The following is a 19,923-nucleotide window of genomic DNA, read 5'->3' on the forward strand; positions in this document are numbered from 1 at the left end:
ATTTAGCGATACTTGGGAGTATCATATTGAGCATTTGAGAGCAGTATTTGATTCGTTGAGACAGGCAAGGCTCGATGCCAAACCGAGCAAGTGTTCATTCGGCTATGGTGAGCTAGAATTTTTAGGTCATATTGCAGGAAGTGGCAATATCAAACCTGTCCAAGACAAGGTTTCTGCTATACGGAAGTTTCCAGAACCTGCAACTAAGAAACAGGTTAGATCATTTCTCGGACTGATAGGTTTTTACCGAAAATTCATATCACAGTTTTCAGACATATCCGTCCCGTTAACTGACCTAACAAAGAAAAATGCACCAAATAAAGTTAAGTCGTCAGATACAACACAACAATCTTTTGATAAACTTAAAGATTGTATTTGTAGTGACTCTGTTTTACGGAGTCCAGATTTTTCTAAAAAGTTTATTTTGCAGACTGATGCTTCAGGGAAGGGTCTAGGTACTGTATTAGAACAGGAGTTTGACGACGGAAGGCGCCCAATCATGTTTATCAGCAAGAAACTTTCTGGAGCTGAGTGTAACTATGCAGTGATAGAAAAAGAGTGTTTGCCATAGTATGGGCGGTAAAGATGTTAAGGAATTATCTTGAGGGTAAAGAGTTTACTATTTGTACTGATCATGCTCCTTACAGTGGTTACAGAGGATGAAAACCAGTAACCAACGGTTACTCCGTTGGAGTTTGATACTTCAGGAATTTAATTTTACTATTTGTTACATTGCAGGCAGGACGAACATTGTTGCAGATGTATTATCTAGATGTGATGATATTAGATGACCCCTGAGTGTTACTAGAATGCTACTAAAGTTTTACGTTTTTCTTATTTTATATAGGTTGATATATATACTGTCATATATACCTGATATAGTTTATTTCAGATTTGTTTTGGAGTTTGTTAGTCTGGTTGGACTAAAATGTGCTTTAGTCTTCAGGAAAGGGACGTTTGTAACAAACTCCATTTATTTATTTATATATATCTATTTCACTAAGACTATATTTTATGTTCGGGCTTATTTTCGCTAACACCGGACTATATAGTCAAGCAGACCTTTCATGTGTATCACGTGATTAGGCACCTATTGAAATTTCAAAGGTAAGTTCCAAATCAGTCGACACATGGCCATTGAGTAAAGCACACGCTTGTGCTGAGTCTAGAGTTGGTAAAAATAGCAGTTGGTATTATAATTGTCAGTTAAGAACATAGATATCCAATGGCTTATTATTACAACACTCAGGGGTTTTTAGGCCCGGTTTTGGTGTGCTTACAGGACGTAGTAAATACCGTCGACTGGTCGGTGATATATGGTGTCGGAGATACAAATGGTATTATTAATAATATGGTTACAACTCGATATTTGCTGATATCAATTACAACGCCTGGAGTCGGTGAAAGTATCCGTTATAAATATACAAAGAAGTCCGTTTAAATATATGTAAAACGAATCGAGCAGTCCGTGCAATATTATGCAGTTTCAAGTCGTCATTGCTCATTGAAGTTATCATTGCAGTAAAAGTATAAAATCTAGTGTTCTTTTCATCAATTTAGAATCAACCAAAACTGTGTGAAAATAGTTATTTTCTGTCCGTTTTATATTAAAAGAAATTCAAGGGGAACAACCCAAAGTTATTCTACAGAACGTGCAACGTTCAACCTTTACCGGGAAGTGTGCAGAGTTGATGGAGGTGTGCGGACTGAAATTGTTTAGTTTCATTTTGTTTATTTCATAACATTATATTTAGTTCTGTTTTGTGTGTGTTTATTTAGTTACATTTGCATGTATTCATTTCATTATTTCATTTATGGTGAATTTACTTTACTTTTGTTTTGTTTATTAAATTTATATTTAAATTTAGTTTTGTATAACATTGGCCACTTGACAATCCAAAGAACTTAATTCTTTACAAAAAGCAAATATGATACACAGAAACAAACGACAATCACTAAATTACACGCTCCAAACTTGGGACAGACACATACAGAATGTGACGGGGTAAAACATGTTTGGCGGGCGCCCAACCCACCTCCCAACCTGGGACAGTGGTGTAACAGTACAATATAAGAACAAACTATAAAAATCAGTTAAAAAAGGCTTAACTCATTAGATGGATACAAAAAGAAATACATATTATTATGTCTGTTTGGTTTGCTCAACCAATTTTGTCAATATAACGAATCTATAAACAACTGTCATACAAGTGGGAGGTTTAGCTAGCTATACAACCAGTTTTATCTCACCATTTTCTTCTAAAAAAAAATGCCTGTATCAAGATTTTATTGACCTCCTCTATTTGTATTTTTCAAATACTATTTTTTTAAGGAAAGTAAGAAAATAGACGGTGTATGCAGTGTTAGTGACATTTCTAAATACTAAATTAATTGTACTTAAAACATATTACCAAAACATTGATGCTTAATATTCCAAATTATGTTTCACTTACATCAAGGTTGGATCATTTGGTATTTAAATCATCGTTTTAGTTGTCTATTTAAAATCTGTTACGCACATGTTGCGAAAACGTCTGTTAAACTCTTCAAATATACCAGGCTTATAATTTGGAACTCTAGGCGCACTTTCTTCTACATAAGAATCACCAGTGACACAAAAGTTAAAGAGTATTAAAAACCAAAACGTCGAAAAAGTGTGCCTTCGGGTAGAAAAACCTTATTGGTTCGAATACTTCAACATTTTGTTATAAACAGTAAATTTAGATAAAATTAACTTATACATGATATTTCATGTAACAGTTAAAATGAAGAAAAGAATAGTTTGAAGGAGGAAAATCTTAAACCTCGTCCTTGCCATTTTTGGTTTTCAGTCTGCTTAACTAACGTCGTTAGTAATTGCGTATTTCTGTAGTTTAAAATAACTATCTTTACAAGTACGGCGATGTTGTCCAGTTTGCTGATTAAGATTTCTTAGGTGCTGAATGCATATGTTATTTAACATAACTTTTTTTTATTATTGATTCGAAAAGTTAGAAGAAATTTTTTTGTTTTGCAAAATTTCATTTTTAGAACCAGTTTTATCAAGATTTTAAATTTTTTTTAGTTTTTTTATATAGTTCCTATGTTGAAAAATGTTAAACAAATGGTACCAAAAAATTAAAAAAAAGAAAGCAATGACAAAGTCAAATAGTTTTAACAAACCTGATAACGTAAAACTAAAACAAAACAACTAAGATCAAAGAAAAAGAGCACATTGGAAGAGAATTATATGTGAATGAAAATATCATAAATATAACACGAGAACTATCTCTATCAAATAATAGTACAGATAACACAACATAGAAAACTGAAGACTTAGCAACACGAACCCCACCTCTTCTTCCTGAAGAAATGGAAACATCAGACGAAGCTCTGCGGGGTTTAATATCAAGGTGCTTATATATTAATATTAATATGAACTAGAGGCTCTATTGCTGATCATTTAGTCTGTTTTAGTTTCTCTCCATCTTCTTTAGTTTTTACTCAAAACACAAAAAGGTAAAAAAAAATCATCAATTAAGGGCAATCACTCCTATTAAGAGTGACAGTATACGAACTATATCAGTAAAATTTGAATTGTTTGTAGATCTTGCCTTGCTGATCATTTTTTGCTAATTTAATTTTCTATCTTTCTATTTAAATTTTTAATATATATAACATGTATAAGGCAAAACCCAATAAAATTTGTAAAAATCGTAATTAAAGGATAATAACTCCAATAAAGATTCGTCGGACGATTTTCTCTATATGCCTTAATTGTAGATCTTGTTTTGCTGATATCTTTTGCTAATTTAACTTTCTATCTATCTATTATAATTTTTAAAATATAAGGCATAAATGCAAAAAATAGGTAAAAATAGCCATCAATGGGCAATAACTCTCAAAAAGGAGCCGACTGACGATTTCGAACATGTTGACTTATTTGAAGTTCGTGTCTTGCTGATCATTTTGCATTTAAATTAACCCCTTATCTATTATAGTTTTCAAAATAATAGTCAAAAATAAAATAAAAAATAGTAAATTTTGTCATTTAAGGGCAATAACTTCTATAAAAAGTTGCCTGACAGTTTAGACGTAAATAGACAATTGGTAGAGCTCAACATTCTGAACATGTTTATCCCTGTCAGATTTTCTTTATTTATAACGGTTTTTAATATAATAGACAAAACTTGTATTTTACCTCTATGCTCTACTTTGAGCCATGTCGGCCATCTTGGTTGTCAGGTTGGATCATCGGACACATTGTTTAACTTGATACCCCAATAATGATTGTGGCCTAGTTTGGTTAAATATGGCCCAGTAGTTTCAGAGGAGAAGATTTTTGTAAAAGTTAACGACGACGACGACGGACGCCAAGTGATAGGAAAAAAAGCTCATTTGGCCTTTCGGGCAGGTGAGCTAATAAGGGTAAACTCTGTGAAAAATATCTCGTGACGAGCAGTAACTTCAATGAGTAAAATGTTCAGATGTTTTCTCGATATATTAAGTACTGTAAGCTGATAATCAGTGTCTGGCTAGATAGCATGGTCATGTCAGTTGATATATCCAAAATATAGAACTATTACCAATTGAATACTGGCTTTGTATATGTTAGCGGCAATAAGTAAAATTATACATAAAGCTTAAATCCTAGGCAATAAACTAATGCCTGGATATCAATAATAAATCAACTTATTGCCAAACATCATTTCAGGCAATAAGTGAATTTTGAGATTTTAGTTTTATCTTCCAAGTACATGTACATGATATGATTTGTACATTCTTGATGTAAATTATATTCAAAATATTAATATACATTAATTTAACAGGCCTTCAAATTTTAGTATTTTTACATATTCATAACAATTAATTTGAATTTCTTTATGGTATTACAAAAATTAATATGTTTCAAACAAGTGATTGTATCTTATGAAAGGAGAGGTTATTGAAAATTCTATCTGAAAATTATTTAGAGAAAATTAATACTTCACTGGTCGAGCTGGTTTGGTCTGGTCAAAAGTAAACAAATGTAGATATGAATTTTTGCTCACATCATCTTTCCATTGAGTTTTATTGGATATGTTAATAATTACTTATAAACATTTTGTTAAATATCTCTGGCCTTCTTGTCGTTTTTACTTCTAAATCTGGATTATTGTCATTTACGTGACATGCTACTGAATACAAAATTCTTGAATCTTTGCGATCTAAATTTGAAAACATAAGGAACACATACCCAAGACAGTACAATGGTCTTTTAAACTTTTAACTTTTAGAGTCCCCAGAAAAGACGGTCACTATAGACTACTACAATTAAAAAAAGGTTTTAAAAAGTTGATACGTAAAGTAAAGGAGAAAAATGACGAAAATAAAAAAAAAAAAATGTTTTTTTTCTAGAGGAACTGTATGGTACTTTGGAAAAGGCACATAAAAAGGTCATGTCGACAGAGACCGTAAGATTTAAACAACTTAATAATGCCTATGCAAATACTTCTCGTGATTCCATCGAACCATTTCTTTCACTTTGTGAAAATTGTAACATGAGGAAAAAGTATTTAGGGAAGGGAGTAGTAGTAAAACCCATTTTATCCAAAGAGTTCAACAGTAGAAGACAGGTTGATTTAATGGATTTCCAATCAAACCCAAATGGAAACTATAAATTTTTTATGGTGTAGCAAAATCACATAACAAAAGTTTGCAACATTATGTTTCTTATGTCAAAATGTTCCTCAGAGGTGAGTTTTAATTTAATTAATGTATTCACAATTTTTGGTGCGCCCCATAAACTGCAAAGTGACAATGATCTTGAATTGGTTATATTCGAGTTAAAATTAAAGAGCTAGAGACTTTATTTTTGGTAGTTGACATTTTAAACTTCAAGTTTGATCATGTAATTATGTACCAAATGTATTTTAACTTTGAATAAAAGTAGTATTTTCATTTACTCGCATATCCATTTTAGGCATTAAGATTAATTCCTGGACACATTTACGCTTAAATCATAGGTTTTCAGAATAATTCCTAATATCATTTAAACAATAGACGTACTGTCTATGCGTTATCTTATTGCCTTGGATTTACGCTTAATGCCTAATTTCACTTATTGTCGCTAACATAGACATGATTTTTCAAACAAAAAAATATTGTTTTGACATACAAGAAATTCAGACCATGTTTTTTCAAAGAATGAAAGGTCTTCATATATAAATGTTATATTCAGAAATGCAGTATTGGATTATAATGGGATTGACAGCACTTATTATCATTGCCAAAGCATAATTTTGTGTTAATATCAGTCCTGATTTAAATCATTACCACAACCTTACTCAAAACGTACAATTATTAATTTTCGAAGTCTAACGGAAAATTGGTTGTCATGTGCATGATTTAATAGATTGCTGCCAATGTCAATACAAAAGCAGACACTGTACGGGTGGAATTTCCAAAGCACTACAACATTTAGGCTACTTGAGGTCACGAGATTTTGACTATTGGTAAGTGTTACAGGACGTGGCCAGTGGCTGTATTAAACAACAAGCAGATCTTAAACAAAGGCGAAAGATGGCATAGAGACATTCAAACTCACATGTCGAAACTATCAAGAGAGACCCCATGGTCTAGCAATGGGACGGGAAAAGTAATTCGCTCCAATCCTTTCTTTCCGGTGGTTAGTTTTTTATCAGACACACTGAATTCTTCTTGTTCAAATGTCTAACAAGGTTTATCATATAATTAATACATTTTTTTCAAGTTTTAATATCAATTTTCATCAACTCTTATGCATGTAGTCTTCGACTTAGTTGCCTGTAAAAAGAAGAAAAAGGAAAAAAATTCAAATTTAATCACATTATGATATCTTTAATCCTAATAAAATAAGTAATATAAGTAATAGATATAAAAATAAGAAGATGTGGTATTATTGCCAATGAGACAACTCTCGACAAGAGACCGAATGACACAGAAATTAAGTACTATAGGTCACCGCACGGCCTTCAACAATGAACAAAGCCCATACCACATACTCAGCTATAAAAGGCCCCGAAATGACAAATGTAAAACTATTCAAACGAGAAAACTAACGGCCCGATTTATGTACAAAATATTGAACGAAAAACAAATATGATATACAGCAACAAGCGAAAACCACTGAATTACAGGCTTCTGACTTCGTACAGGCACATACAAAATCGAATGTGGCGGGGTTAAACACGTTTGGCGGGCGTCCAATTCTCCCCTTAACCTTTGACAGTGATGAAACAGCACAAGAACAAACTATAAAAAACAATAAAAGAACAACAAATGCTATACAGAAACAAAACAAAAAAACTTACTTACAGGCTCCTGACTTGTGACAGGAACACACAGAATGTGGCGGTGTTAAACATGTTAGCGGGCGTCCAACCCTCCCCCTTACCAGGGTCAGTGGTGTTACAGTACAATCGAGGCAAAATAAATCAGAGTGACATTCAAACTCATGAGTCGAAAATAAACTGACAGCGCCATGGCTAATTAAGAAAAGACCAACAGACAAACAATAGTACACAAAACACAACATAGAAAACTAAAGACTGTGCAACAGGAACCCAAACTGGGGGTGATTTCAGGTGCTCCGGAAAGGTAAGCAGATCCTGCTCCACATGTGGCACCCGCCGTGTTGCTAATGTTAGTACAAACCCGGTAATAAGTCTAATTCGGTAGGTCACATTCTGGAAAAGGGATTGTAGTTACGACATTAGGAACATATCCGCTATTATCTGTGAAACGGATATTACATAACGGTCAACCAACTCGTGATGGCGTCCGTAAAACTTACGAAGGGATGAACGTATGAACAAACTATAAAAATCAGTTGAAAAGGGCTTAACTCATCAGATAGATACAAAGCAATAACAAGTAACAAAAACACAGAGTGGACGTGGCAGGGTACTTATACATCCCCACAACAAAAAGTCAGATCTGAGAGTACTCGCAGTAACTGACAGATAGTTCAAAGCCAATAACAACTAATAAAAAAATCATGCAACTAAGACAAAAATATCAATCAGTACACATCCAACATCCAATGGATTTAGTGTAAAGACGTCATAAACAGTCAGAGTTAAGTTAATACCATTGTATAGCTTAGTATAGAGTTTAGTTAATATCATTGTATAACTTTTTTAATACATGCAGTCGAAATTTGTTAATTTCAATTTAGTGTTACTTTAGTAGTAAATGATGAATTAAATGGTAAAAACCAAATTAAGTCTTTTAAGCTTAATACCGATTTCACGAGTCAACCCTTTAAAATAATGTTGTTGTCACTGTCTATGTTTCTCATCATGATTTTCTTGATAGAGAGTTCCTGCTTACAAGGAAAAAAGTAAAATGACAAAAATACCAAACTCCAATGAAAATTCAAATCGGAAAGTCCCTTATCAAATGGAAAAATCAAAAGCTCAAACACATCAAACGAATGGAAAACAACTGTCATATTCCTGACTTGATACAGGCATTACCTTATGTAGAAAATGGTGGATTAAACCTAGTTTTATAGCTAGCTAAACCTCTCACTTGTATGACAGTCGCATAAAATTCCATTATATTGACAACAATGTGTGAACAAAACAAACAGACATAGGTAAAAATGGCAAAAATAGGGGTACAGCAGTCAACATTGTGCTATAATCTTAATCACTATAATAACCAACAAATATGTCAACAAAGAAAAACAAAATGACATATAGACAAAGCACATAAGCAAAAATGAAAGACAAGAATACAAAAAATGACCATAGCACAACAACACAATGGCGGGATGCATAAGTACCGAGCCACGCCAAAAGGAATGGAAGCCATCAAACCAAGTGTTCCAAGCGGTAAAGTTGAAGTCATCCATTCTAATGCCCTAATATTAGTACAAATTAAAAAGTTACCATACACATTCTTAACTTTGTCCAAACTACACTAGGGTACAAGGTGTTCGGAAAATAAAAACAAATTTCGCATCTAAAGAGTTACCATGGCAACAAACTATGACAAAATATGTATATTTTGTAAAAGTTCTTAATTTTCCTTGTTTTACGTCAACCTTTAGGTATATATTAGATCGGAAAAGTATGTGCGCACCCAAAAAACAACTTTATATTTGGTTAGAATATGTCAATTACTATAATAAAGCTTCTCTAAAGTTATTTTGTTGTTTCTTGCCTGCGCACGAAATAATGACGGAAAATTGCATTAACTTCGCTGTTTTCTTTGTTTTCATGAAATTGGTGCATTTTATGACGCAATTGTGACGTCATAACATAAAAAATCTTACGTAATTAATGTTTATTTCTTGAGTTTATGCATTTCCAAACATTATGTGCTAATGTGAAATAGTTCTCAATAACTTTATATTCTTGGGTCAAAACCGGGTCTTAATGCCCCTACTCCTTTTACACCATCACTAGTCTGTTGACCTTTATGGAAAATCTATTTCACAGATGAAGATGGATATGTTCCAATTGTCGTAAACACAATTCCGTCCTCCTTTACATAATTGTGACATCACAGAGTGAGTCTTATCATTGAGTTTGTACTTACATGAGTATCATGAAGGGTGTCACTTCAGGAGCAGGATCTGTTTACACTTCAGAAGCACTTGAGACCATCCTAGTTTTTTGCCGTGGTTCGTGTTGCTCAATCTTTAGTTTTCTACGTTTGTATATTTTGTTGTATGGTATTCGATTGTTGCAGATGCGATGATTGAAGTTAACAAGTTTACATCATGCCGTTGCATTTCTCTTTGAATTTTTTAGAGTGGCATATATACCTAGGACTTTTATAGTGTCCTATAAGGTAATTGTTTTGGTTATTGTCGAAAGCCACAAGTTGACCTACAGGTAATTTAGTCCTTTAGTCTGAATAGTTGTCTCATAGGCAATGAAATCATATATCTTACTTGTTATAATGGTTGTCAATTTCTATACCTGCATTTTTCAGTCTTTGTAGTCTTTTTGAAGTTTAAATATATTATCTTTCCCAATTTTACAAACATGATTCTGTTATTATATTAAATAAAGAATTAGAGCAACTCTATTTTCCGAATTTTGAAATTAGTACTTGTATGTTCTTCTTTTTATTGTTCTGTGTGTCACAGTGTACTTTGTGTGAAACTAGAATCAAACAATATTTACAGAAGTTTCTTTCACATATCCAGTTGTAGGTGCTATGGCATGGTGCGTCAAACCAAGTATCTAAGTAGTTATAATGCCCTGCACAATCCTCGTTACCACCGTGGTTGTTGGGTTCTCCGCGGTTCCAAGAGGTGAATTTTGCCTTTTCTTGATCATAAGACCACCTGAATTGTCCCTCGCGAAGATCGGTAAGACCAATCCAGTAGTGGGCATCTTAAATGTCCAAATTCAAAATTCAAGTTATAATTTATCTTGAATACTATTGAATGCAGTTTGAATTAAATTAAATTCCATTGAATCGCAAGTAGAAAACTAATGCGAATATCAATCATTCCGAATATGTTAATATTCATTTGAACTTCCCTTATATATGCGTAATAAAAGTTAGCAAAAAATTGGGAAGAGAAATCGCCACCGAGTAGGTTAGAGATGGCTATATTTGAGAAAAAAATATCCACAAAATAAATTGTTTTACAGTATAAAGAAAGTAAATTATATCAATAATCCAAAATGCAATTATACTGGTTTTGTACTAAGTTTTGTAAAACATAGAGTGCAGTTAATGGATAAAAGAATGAGTTGGTATACGTCAATGTATATCCAACGACACAAAAAGACCCGATCTTATGTAATGCTACTAAACCCAGAATGGTTTTAAGATAGTCAGAACATTTTGAAGGGTGCTACTAATGATTAGAAGCTTCTTACCTCTTCGGAGAACTCGAATGCGACTCGGTTTTCTCTTACTCAACCTTTAGTAATCTGTGAAGTGTTTTTCCGTCATTTGAACTATGGTGGATAGTTGTCTCCTAGGTCATTATACCACATCTCCTTATTTCTATACTTATATCATTTCCTATTGTTAATTATCCATTTTTAGATGGTGACGTTCCCTTGTCACCATCTTATGGTGTTTATATATCTCAACTTGTTCGATTCGCTCGTGAATGTAACAACGTATTTGATTTTAACGAAATAAATCTCTGTATTACTGAAAAATTATTACACTAGGGTTTTCGATATCACAAACTATTCAAAACATTTACTAAATTTTACCTTCGGTTCAAGGACATCATTCGTAAATATAAATCAACATGCAGACATCTTATACGTTCAGGTATTTCACATACTATCTTTTATGGTAATATTCTTTACAAAGCAAAAAAATGTCGGCATTCACCTCAAACGCTAACCAAATCTTTAAACAGACTTAATCAGAAGGGATATAGTTACGATACTGTTGTCAGGTCATTAAAGATGGCATATTTTGGTATTAATATTGATTCACTCATAGGGTCTTTGCATCGGAAATAAACACATTTATTCTAAAACCAGTTGTTGGCATGATACCGGTTATGTTCTTCTCATATATTTTATGATGGTATGATACTAAACCCCTAACGGGACGGATTGTTCTTGATTTTCATATGATGAAGACAAAATCTATCAATCAGTTAAATTGAGGTCTTGAGCTGGCATGTCAGTAACTGCTAGCAGTCCTTTGTTAATTTATGTTTTGTTAATTTATGATCATTTTCATTTTGCTTAGTTTCTTTTGTTACCTATTCTGACATCGGACTCTGACTTCTTTTAAACTGAGTTTTACTGTACCTATTGCTGTGTGTTTGTTTAATCTACATTGGCTAGAGGTATAGGGGGAGGGTTGAGATCTCACTAAACATGTTTAACACCGCCGCATTGTTGCGCCTGTCCCAAGTCAGGAGCCTCTGGCCTTTGTTAGTCTTGTATGTTTTTTTGATTTTAGTTCATTTATATGTTTAGGAGTTTATTATGACGTCCATTTTCACAGAACTAGTACACATTTTTGTTTAGGGGCCAGCTGAAGTCCGCCTCCGGGTGCGGGATTTTCTCGCTGTGTTGAAGACCCATTGGTGGCCTTCAGCTATGTTTTTTACTCTTTGGTCGGGTTGTTCCCCATTTCCATTCTCTATTTTATATGATGCTTCTAAAGCAGGACTGGTTCTAACTTAACCAGAACACTATAAAGGCCACTACAAGTCAAATAGAAGCTTCTTATCTTTTCGACACACTCGAATTCGACCCGGTTTTGGTCGGATTTCTCTTATTCAACCTCGAGTATTCGGTAAAGGGTTTTGTGAAAAGTTTTTGAATAATGGCCATGGATTTGTCTGTTTTTCTATATCTTATCTTTTTGTTGCCCCTTGATATTTTCTTCTTTAAATGTTAGTGCAAATTGTTATTTTTACTTGTTATAACATATTGCTTGACTATAGAACTTTCAATATTACTATCTATTTTTTTTTTTTGGTATGAAGACTCACCCTTGCTAAACTGTGTTTTTAACCATACATTTTCTGATGAGTCGTCAATTTTGACAAGATATCCACCTATTTGACGACATTTTTTCTGCAATAAAACAAAGATGGTTACTAGGCAAAAGATTATTTCAACGCAGCTTCTCTGATTTCATTGAAGAAGATAAAACACAAAATAAAAATAAATTAGACAAATATAAAACATAACTTTAAAAAATGAAAAAGTAGATATTTCCAATAGAATGTGTTGCTTACAGAGTCATGCGTAAAAATTACTAAAATGTATATATATAGTGTGAGACTCTATTGAAAATTCATTATACGACCACAGATCAACACGTTAAGTTGAATTATGCCAATCGTTTCAACTGCAAACTCCACATAAGCAAATTTCAGATAAGCATGTTTGGTTGAATTCTTTACACTCTTTCCTACGTGCAGACAACAGATCAGGACGTTTTGTTGAATTATGCCACTTGTTCCGACGAACAGATGACACATTACCATGTTTGGTTGCATTATGTCACTTTTTCCCATCCGCAGACTACAGACGATGCTGCAGCACGTTCGGTTAAATTCTGAAACACGATACATGTAATGAACTAGCTTACTCTTGCATTATAGTTTAGCCTCCTCAAATGCAGGACACTTCCAAATAATTTAACTTTACCCTTTTCCGACTACAGAATAAAAATGAATTGTGAGTGTACTACACTTATAAGTTATTATGTGAGCAAAACATTTATCTTACCTCTGCGGTGAACCAAGTTTCGGGGTCTCCCCCAAGATAATAACAATGATCTTTGTACGTCTTCCATTCTTTCTCTGTCAATTTATAAACACAACAATATACTTATACATTTTTCTTGTTCTTGAACATCGATATGTCTGATTTGCATGTCAAACGATATACTAGTATTGTAATTCTTGAAGATAATTAAAACTGGATATAACCATTTATATATATTCCCAGTAATAGGAATTATCGAAATTATTTAATTTCTTTTAAAATATCCAATGTGCAAGTGAAAAATAAATAATCGATTGATGGTACAAACAGATTGCATAAGTGTGACATTCTTTTATATACAGCATGCATTCCATCTAACGAAATTCATTTTGAAAATTCAAAGCAGCACAGGGTAGCGAATGCAGTAAAAAAATCAAAATGATGAGAAATTACTACCAATTCAAATCTTTTTATGAAAATTATAATAATCTACAGGCAACTGATCACATTCGTGTAATTTTGAATAAACCATCTTTTTGAGGTATGGATTTGAAAGAAAAATAAATGTTTGATTGTAAATCTTTAAAATGAATTATTTCATAAGGGAATTAAAAATATGATTTGTTTCTAATGAAAAAAGATTTTTAAAAAGTAGATAAATGCAACACTGATAAGGATAAAATTATATAGTTCTTGTTTGCTTTGACAAAAATGTTTGTCATTAAAGTTAATAGGGAAAAAATATCCCCACCACCCCTTACCCACACACATACAAGATCACACCAGTGGATGATTGTTTAACGTCCATGGCAAGTTAAATGCATATTGCTGACGAGAACATGTTAATGTGATCTAAATAAGAACCCTGCTTTGTACTAGACCGACACGCTGAGCCGGCTAGTTCACTAGGTAACAGTCCGTAGAAGGACATATCGCCCTACCAGGACACGTTATTCTCACTACGGGCCGACCAGTCTTTGTTCTTACTCCTAAATGTCGCATGCTTAGCGAAGAAGCAGCAAATACCAACTTTCAAGTTTTGGTTTGACCTGGCTAGCGTTAAAACTAACGACCTCCCACACTCGAGGCGAAAACACTATTACGAGACCACCGATCTCAACATCACAACACGTATGGTCAGTGCCTTCTTTTACATGATACTACATGGTTAAATTGCAAATGCTTCAGTCTGCTGTTCTTGATTGCCTCCCTATCAACTAAGGTTTACAACTTTTTCGGTAAACAAATCTTGTTGATCAAGTCTTTGATCGTAAGAGAAAAGAACATTTAACTATTTCATATATGATGCCTCTCTATTGTTATTTTCCAGGAAAATAAGAATAGAGGGGCACCATATATAAACTACTGTTATTGAAATATCGTATGGATAAGAGCACATTAAATAAGTGAAAATAGGTTAAATATTTATTAAAATAAATTTAAAAAAAAAAAAAAAAAAAAAAAAAATATTTGAGAGGGTGGGGGTTCATTCCCCAAGCGCCTGTGAATTAATATGCAATCCAGGTTTTAACATTTTTAAAGTAAGCAGAACTGTACAAAAAAGAATTGATTCGAAATGTACATTGTACATAGGTAGCAATCATTTCAGGTCGAATTTCGAAATTTCAGAGCAATTATGTCTGTAAACTCAGAAGAATAGATTCCTGATTTTAGGCACCGACCATCTTAAATCTAGGGGGAAGAGAAGGGACAATATTTATGTATTTATAAAGTATTTTATTGGAAGAAACATAAATATGCGTTTAGACATGTTTTAGATACACTCACCAGAGATACAAGGCTTAAACATTTAGTACGCCAGGAGCGTGTTTTGTCTACATCTTTGACGCTCGAATTAAAAAAGTTAAAAAAAAAGGCCTAATAAAGTACGAAGTTGATGAGCATTGACGACCCAAAGTTCCGAAAGGTTTTGCTATAAGAAGTTAGTTCGATAACGTCCTATTTCTAGCTTAAATTCAAAATGAGGAGTTATTAACAAATATCACAATGAATCATAATGATTAATATAAACCCAAAACTAGAAAGGAAATAAGTCTTTTTGTGCAAAAATAACGTATTAGGCGTCACAAATAGCATACATATTGATTTTCCACGAAAAGTCAATGACTAATTTCCACTGATTTTTTTAACTACATTTGATTGAAATCAAGACGATTTTGTCAAATTTCACCAAAATCTCTACTTTTGGCCTTTTTGAGATAAACATATTACATCATATAACGCTTTGTACGAAAAACTTGACAAAAAAAGTTCTATTTTCCTTTCTTACGTGTCTATTTATCAATATGAAACCTTAATTATATTGAAATAATGCACTCAATATTCGAGACAAAATATAACTTACTTCTTTTTTCTAAATTTGTTTGAATTTTTAAAAGAACTTACTCTCTAGTTCCTTTTCCAGACCATCCAATGTCTTCTTTGTTTTCTCAAATATCTTCTTAGATTTGTCTGACAGACACGGCAAACAACAAACTTCAACTATCATTAAGGCAAGTATTACCAACACAGTATATGCAGCCATTTTATATCCTTAAAAATAAAAATTGAAACTTATACAGTTTCCAATGTTTACATATTCATCAGATGAAAAATTCAATTAAAATGTTAATTAAATAAGTTAACTAAATAGAGCATTAACCACAGATATATTAAATCATGTTTATTTTTTCAGGCTGAAGTAGCTGCATTGTAACTATTCACTTCGATTTACTAATACATTTGACAACCATCTTCAGAGTATGGTACCCTACGTTGTATATTCAGACGAGGTATACCGAATGATACTAGAAGTCATTTAACGTAGACCTTTTCAACCAAAACCATACACAAGTAAACACATCCTTTTCTTGCAGTTAGTCCGTTCAATTCGATGTTTATTTTAAGTTTATTTCTGTCATTTGTATTTTATCAGAATTGTCGAAGTGAAACAGCAAATTGCTTTTTGTAACTTTACCTTTGATTTTCAGCAAAATTACCCAAACAAGTGTGCTTTAAACACTTAAAAATATAAAAAAGTACTTGCTTACATTAGAATTTACTTTGTACAATGCAACTGTTGAAATGTATGGTTTCGGTTGAAAATGCTTAGGTAAATTCGACCAAAATTCATATATGTTAAGTTACCGGCAGGATTTTTCATTATTCGATACTAAGTATCCAATATCAAACAGGCTGCTAGCAGTCAAAAGTAAAAATAAACGTTTTAATATTTAATGAGATAAAAAAATAATAACAGTGCTAACCGTTAATATGAGCGAAAAGGGAGGCGGGGAACCATTTTGTGATCTCTGCACACAGTTATCGTAAATATACACTCTTACCGAAATCATAATGTTCTTTTTATAGTAAATATATTTCTTTTCAATAACATGGATTCGGAATTTATAGGAAAATGTCTACAAAGTTTGACCATTAACACCGGAACATTTACAAGATCTATATAAATTATCTTGACAACCACAGAAAGCATTTTTCAACTCGGTGTATTTTGTCCGTAAATTCTGGTATCCAAATTTATAGAAACACGAATAACAATTTCAATACACAGCTTACCTTTAGTTTAAATTACAATGTGCAATTACAATGAAAAGCTCGATGAAAAAGTATTATAGTGAATTTTGGGTCCTACAATGTCATTATAATGAGTTAGAAAACGAAATCAATGATCGACACACTGTCATGTTTAGATCATTTCCACGAAATTCAAGAACGGGAACAGATTTTGTTGTTATAGAATCTCTGTCTTGTTTTTATGGCATTTTCTATAATTTGCCATACATAAATATCCATGCTAAATGAAATATAATTGTATATATTTAACCAACAATACGACTGATTTCAATTCGTATTACCGATTTAAATATCATTGTGAGGGGGGATCTATTTAATTACGATTTTTTAATTTTATATTGAATTTTTTCATTTTTTTCTTTTTTTTATTCTTGTTTTTTTTTTTGCAATAATAATTAAAAAGGTCGATATTAAATCTGAAATTTGGCAAAGACATAGAAAAACGCAACAAAACCCTATGCGCTCAATATTCTAGCTACACAGAGTTACTTCGCTTTGTGCATATAAAAAGTGTATAACTAACTTTTTTGTTTATCACTGATATGTGTAAAAAGGTGAAAGTATTTGAAATTTGAATTCCTTGCCCGAACCATAAATGGTCAGCATCAACAACGTACAAAACATTTGGGTGAGAATTTCTATAAATTCTAATTTTATAGTTGAGATTGTCAAAACAAAATTGGTATTAAGAGACTTTTACTGTTTAAGTATTTGCTAGAAACAAAGTTCATTTGATCTGATCAAAGTTACTTTTTAATTGACACTCGCTTCTGAATCAGAAGGCATTGGACAAATTCGCATAAAAGTGTTTTTTTTCTTTTTTTTCCTAAATTATTATTCCCACTTGTTAACTCCAGTTTTGCTATCATAACGTTGAGCATGCTCTTTACATATGTTACAGACATGCATGGTGACTCAAATATTAAGAACAGAATGATGTCCTTTTTGTATCTATTCTTGGGTTGCTGTTTCATTGACGTATACCCTACACAACTCCAGTTTCGTAATTAAACACATGTAATAAAGAATTGTAAACAACTAGGCGACGTATTGATGGGCTGGTCCAAAGTCGAGAGTTCGATAACTGCACGTTGATGCTATTTCATTTTGTTAGTTTATTGAGAATTTGGTGTCGATGTCCGACTTTTGAAGTCATGCACCACTAGTCTAGAGTCTCCAAGCAGAAGAGAAGTAGCCTGTTAAGTTAAAGCTTTGAGATTTTCTTTTTCGTTTACATATATTCCCTAATTACGATTGATATGAATAGAAGAAGGTTTGTGTAATATATTTATATTTCAATGATACATGTACAGCAATAAAAAGACACCAACGAAATCCAAACGAGATTTACTAGTCAACTTCGGACCTTGGTACAACCTTCAACAATTAAAGATAAGTGTTTTAACTCTGGATGTCACCAAAATCTAGATCTAGAGTATGTAAGTAGTGAATTATTCTAACAGAGACTATACCTAAAGTCTGCAAACAACTGTGTCGAAGCCGCTTCAAGGTTAAACTATATATTTGATATCATATTTCTCAATTGACCTATCATTTTTCTTGTTATATGACGAAAAAGTACGAAATGAGTACTTCTTTTACGTTTTATTATGTTCCGAGTCCGTTACTTCTGCCGATTAGTGTCCGTTAGTATGTAATTATTAAGATAATAAAATAATTAATAACTTTATAATTCATCGGCATCTAATTGAATTAAAATATGCAAATGGTAAATCTTGGAAGTTACAGTCAGAATAAGCAGAAGTTTTCTATATCATATGTATGTTTCTGGAAAATTCAGTTTGCATAGTCATATTGACTTATCTCTTGTTCATATTCATAGATCCGACGTGGTTGTTCTATGGAAGAGTGTTCACATCGGATGCAAGTACCATAGGTAAGTAGTGGTGGTCAAACAAAAGTCTTTAGTATTGTATGGTGCTCCTTTGTTATGTAGGCACCATTCAGGGGTATCAAAAGATAATTAGTATTGGGAAAGAATGGAATTTCCGGGTAAGAAAATATATCTTCCTATGGACTGATACCTTGGAAGCTAGCACATTTAAGAACCGAATCAGCGTATCAGTCTAGATTTAAGACCGGTATACTCAAATAATGTTGATATGTGAACGTCTGTAATATGCTGTAACATTTGCCGATGAAAGTTTATGATAATGGATCTATTAATCAACCAATCTTGTTTTGAGAAAATATCGTTGTATACTTATGTTCAATATTGCGTCTCCACAGAAAAAAATATATAGAACTGTTCGAATTTAATCAAACAGACGGTGTCGTATGCACCATAGATGTATGCACCAATAATGCAATAATCAAAAGATACAGTGAAGCATCTCTATATCTGTGTTCTAAAAACTACTAAAGAATTCCTGAATGTTAAAATTCCAGAAACAACAAGAATACTAACTAAGCTTTTGGCTAAAAACAAGAATATTAATATGCGGCGAGATTAAAATAAACATTTTCCTTTAAAATTAGTTTGGTGATTATATGCTTTCTCCTTTTATCTTGATCTCTGATTTACAAAAGGTACAAGACAAAAAACAAATAAGAACTCTGTCTGAAAGAACACTTTATTCATTAATGTTGGTATTACACATAAAATGAAAGAAAGTTAAATGTATTTCATTAACTTTATATGAGTGATACGAAATTTGCAACAATATAAAAAAAGAAACAAATGTTTTTTGGTACTTCCGGGTTTTTTTTTTTGTCGTAGGACTGCTGTCCATTGACGCTAAAACACCTATAATTATATTCAAATAATGTTAAGGTTAAAATACTAAACTTAAGTGAAGAGTATACGAACACTTTAAAATCATGTTATTCTTTTCTACATTACCAGATATTCATTTAAATGAGATAGTATTCCATAACTGCTGTTGCAGAAGCAAGCTACTTAAATTTTATTCTAATCCATTGTTATATAGGATTGACATAAACGAATTATCAGTTAGTCGTTTCTGTAGGTTTTTACAGCGATATAACGGATATTTATAGATTTGTAAACCAACCATGATGACAAAATATATCTGCTTTCAAAAAACGACCCATACAATAATTGAAATGTTTTCGTTTGAAAGTATTGTATAACCCTATGGGATATGAAAGTATAAGTGAATGAAGTGATTTCACGACCAGC

General features: G+C 32.4%; 1 protein-coding gene across 5 annotated transcripts in view; it reads right to left on the minus strand.

Annotated features, from left to right (window-relative positions):
* LOC127708082 (perlucin-like protein) overlaps positions 1-16,824 on the minus strand; it is a 64,997-nt gene extending 48,173 nt beyond the window's left edge. Inside the window, exons 1-6 of one of the 5 annotated variants that reach the window (XM_052212890.1) lie at positions 16,743-16,824; positions 15,573-15,719; positions 13,188-13,261; positions 12,443-12,527; positions 10,140-10,352; positions 6,700-6,783 (exon numbers count right to left, since the gene is read on the minus strand). In XM_052212890.1, the coding sequence (XP_052068850.1) occupies positions 6,776-6,783; positions 10,140-10,352; positions 12,443-12,527; positions 13,188-13,261; positions 15,573-15,711 (519 nt within the window). In that variant the 5' untranslated portion in view covers positions 15,712-15,719; positions 16,743-16,824 and the 3' untranslated portion in view covers positions 6,700-6,775. Of the gene's footprint in view, positions 1-6,699; positions 6,784-10,139; positions 10,353-12,442; positions 12,528-13,187; positions 13,262-15,572; positions 15,720-16,742 lie in introns of those variants that run through there. The other 4 variants (XM_052212893.1, XM_052212894.1, XM_052212892.1 and 1 more) reach the window with 4 other exon arrangements.
* Between the last annotated feature and the right edge of the window lie 3,099 nt (positions 16,825-19,923).

The sequence above is a fragment of the Mytilus californianus genome, unplaced genomic scaffold, assembly GCF_021869535.1.
Source record: "Mytilus californianus isolate M0D057914Y unplaced genomic scaffold, xbMytCali1.0.p SCAF_7, whole genome shotgun sequence".
Lineage (NCBI taxonomy): Eukaryota > Metazoa > Mollusca > Bivalvia > Mytilida > Mytilidae > Mytilus > Mytilus californianus.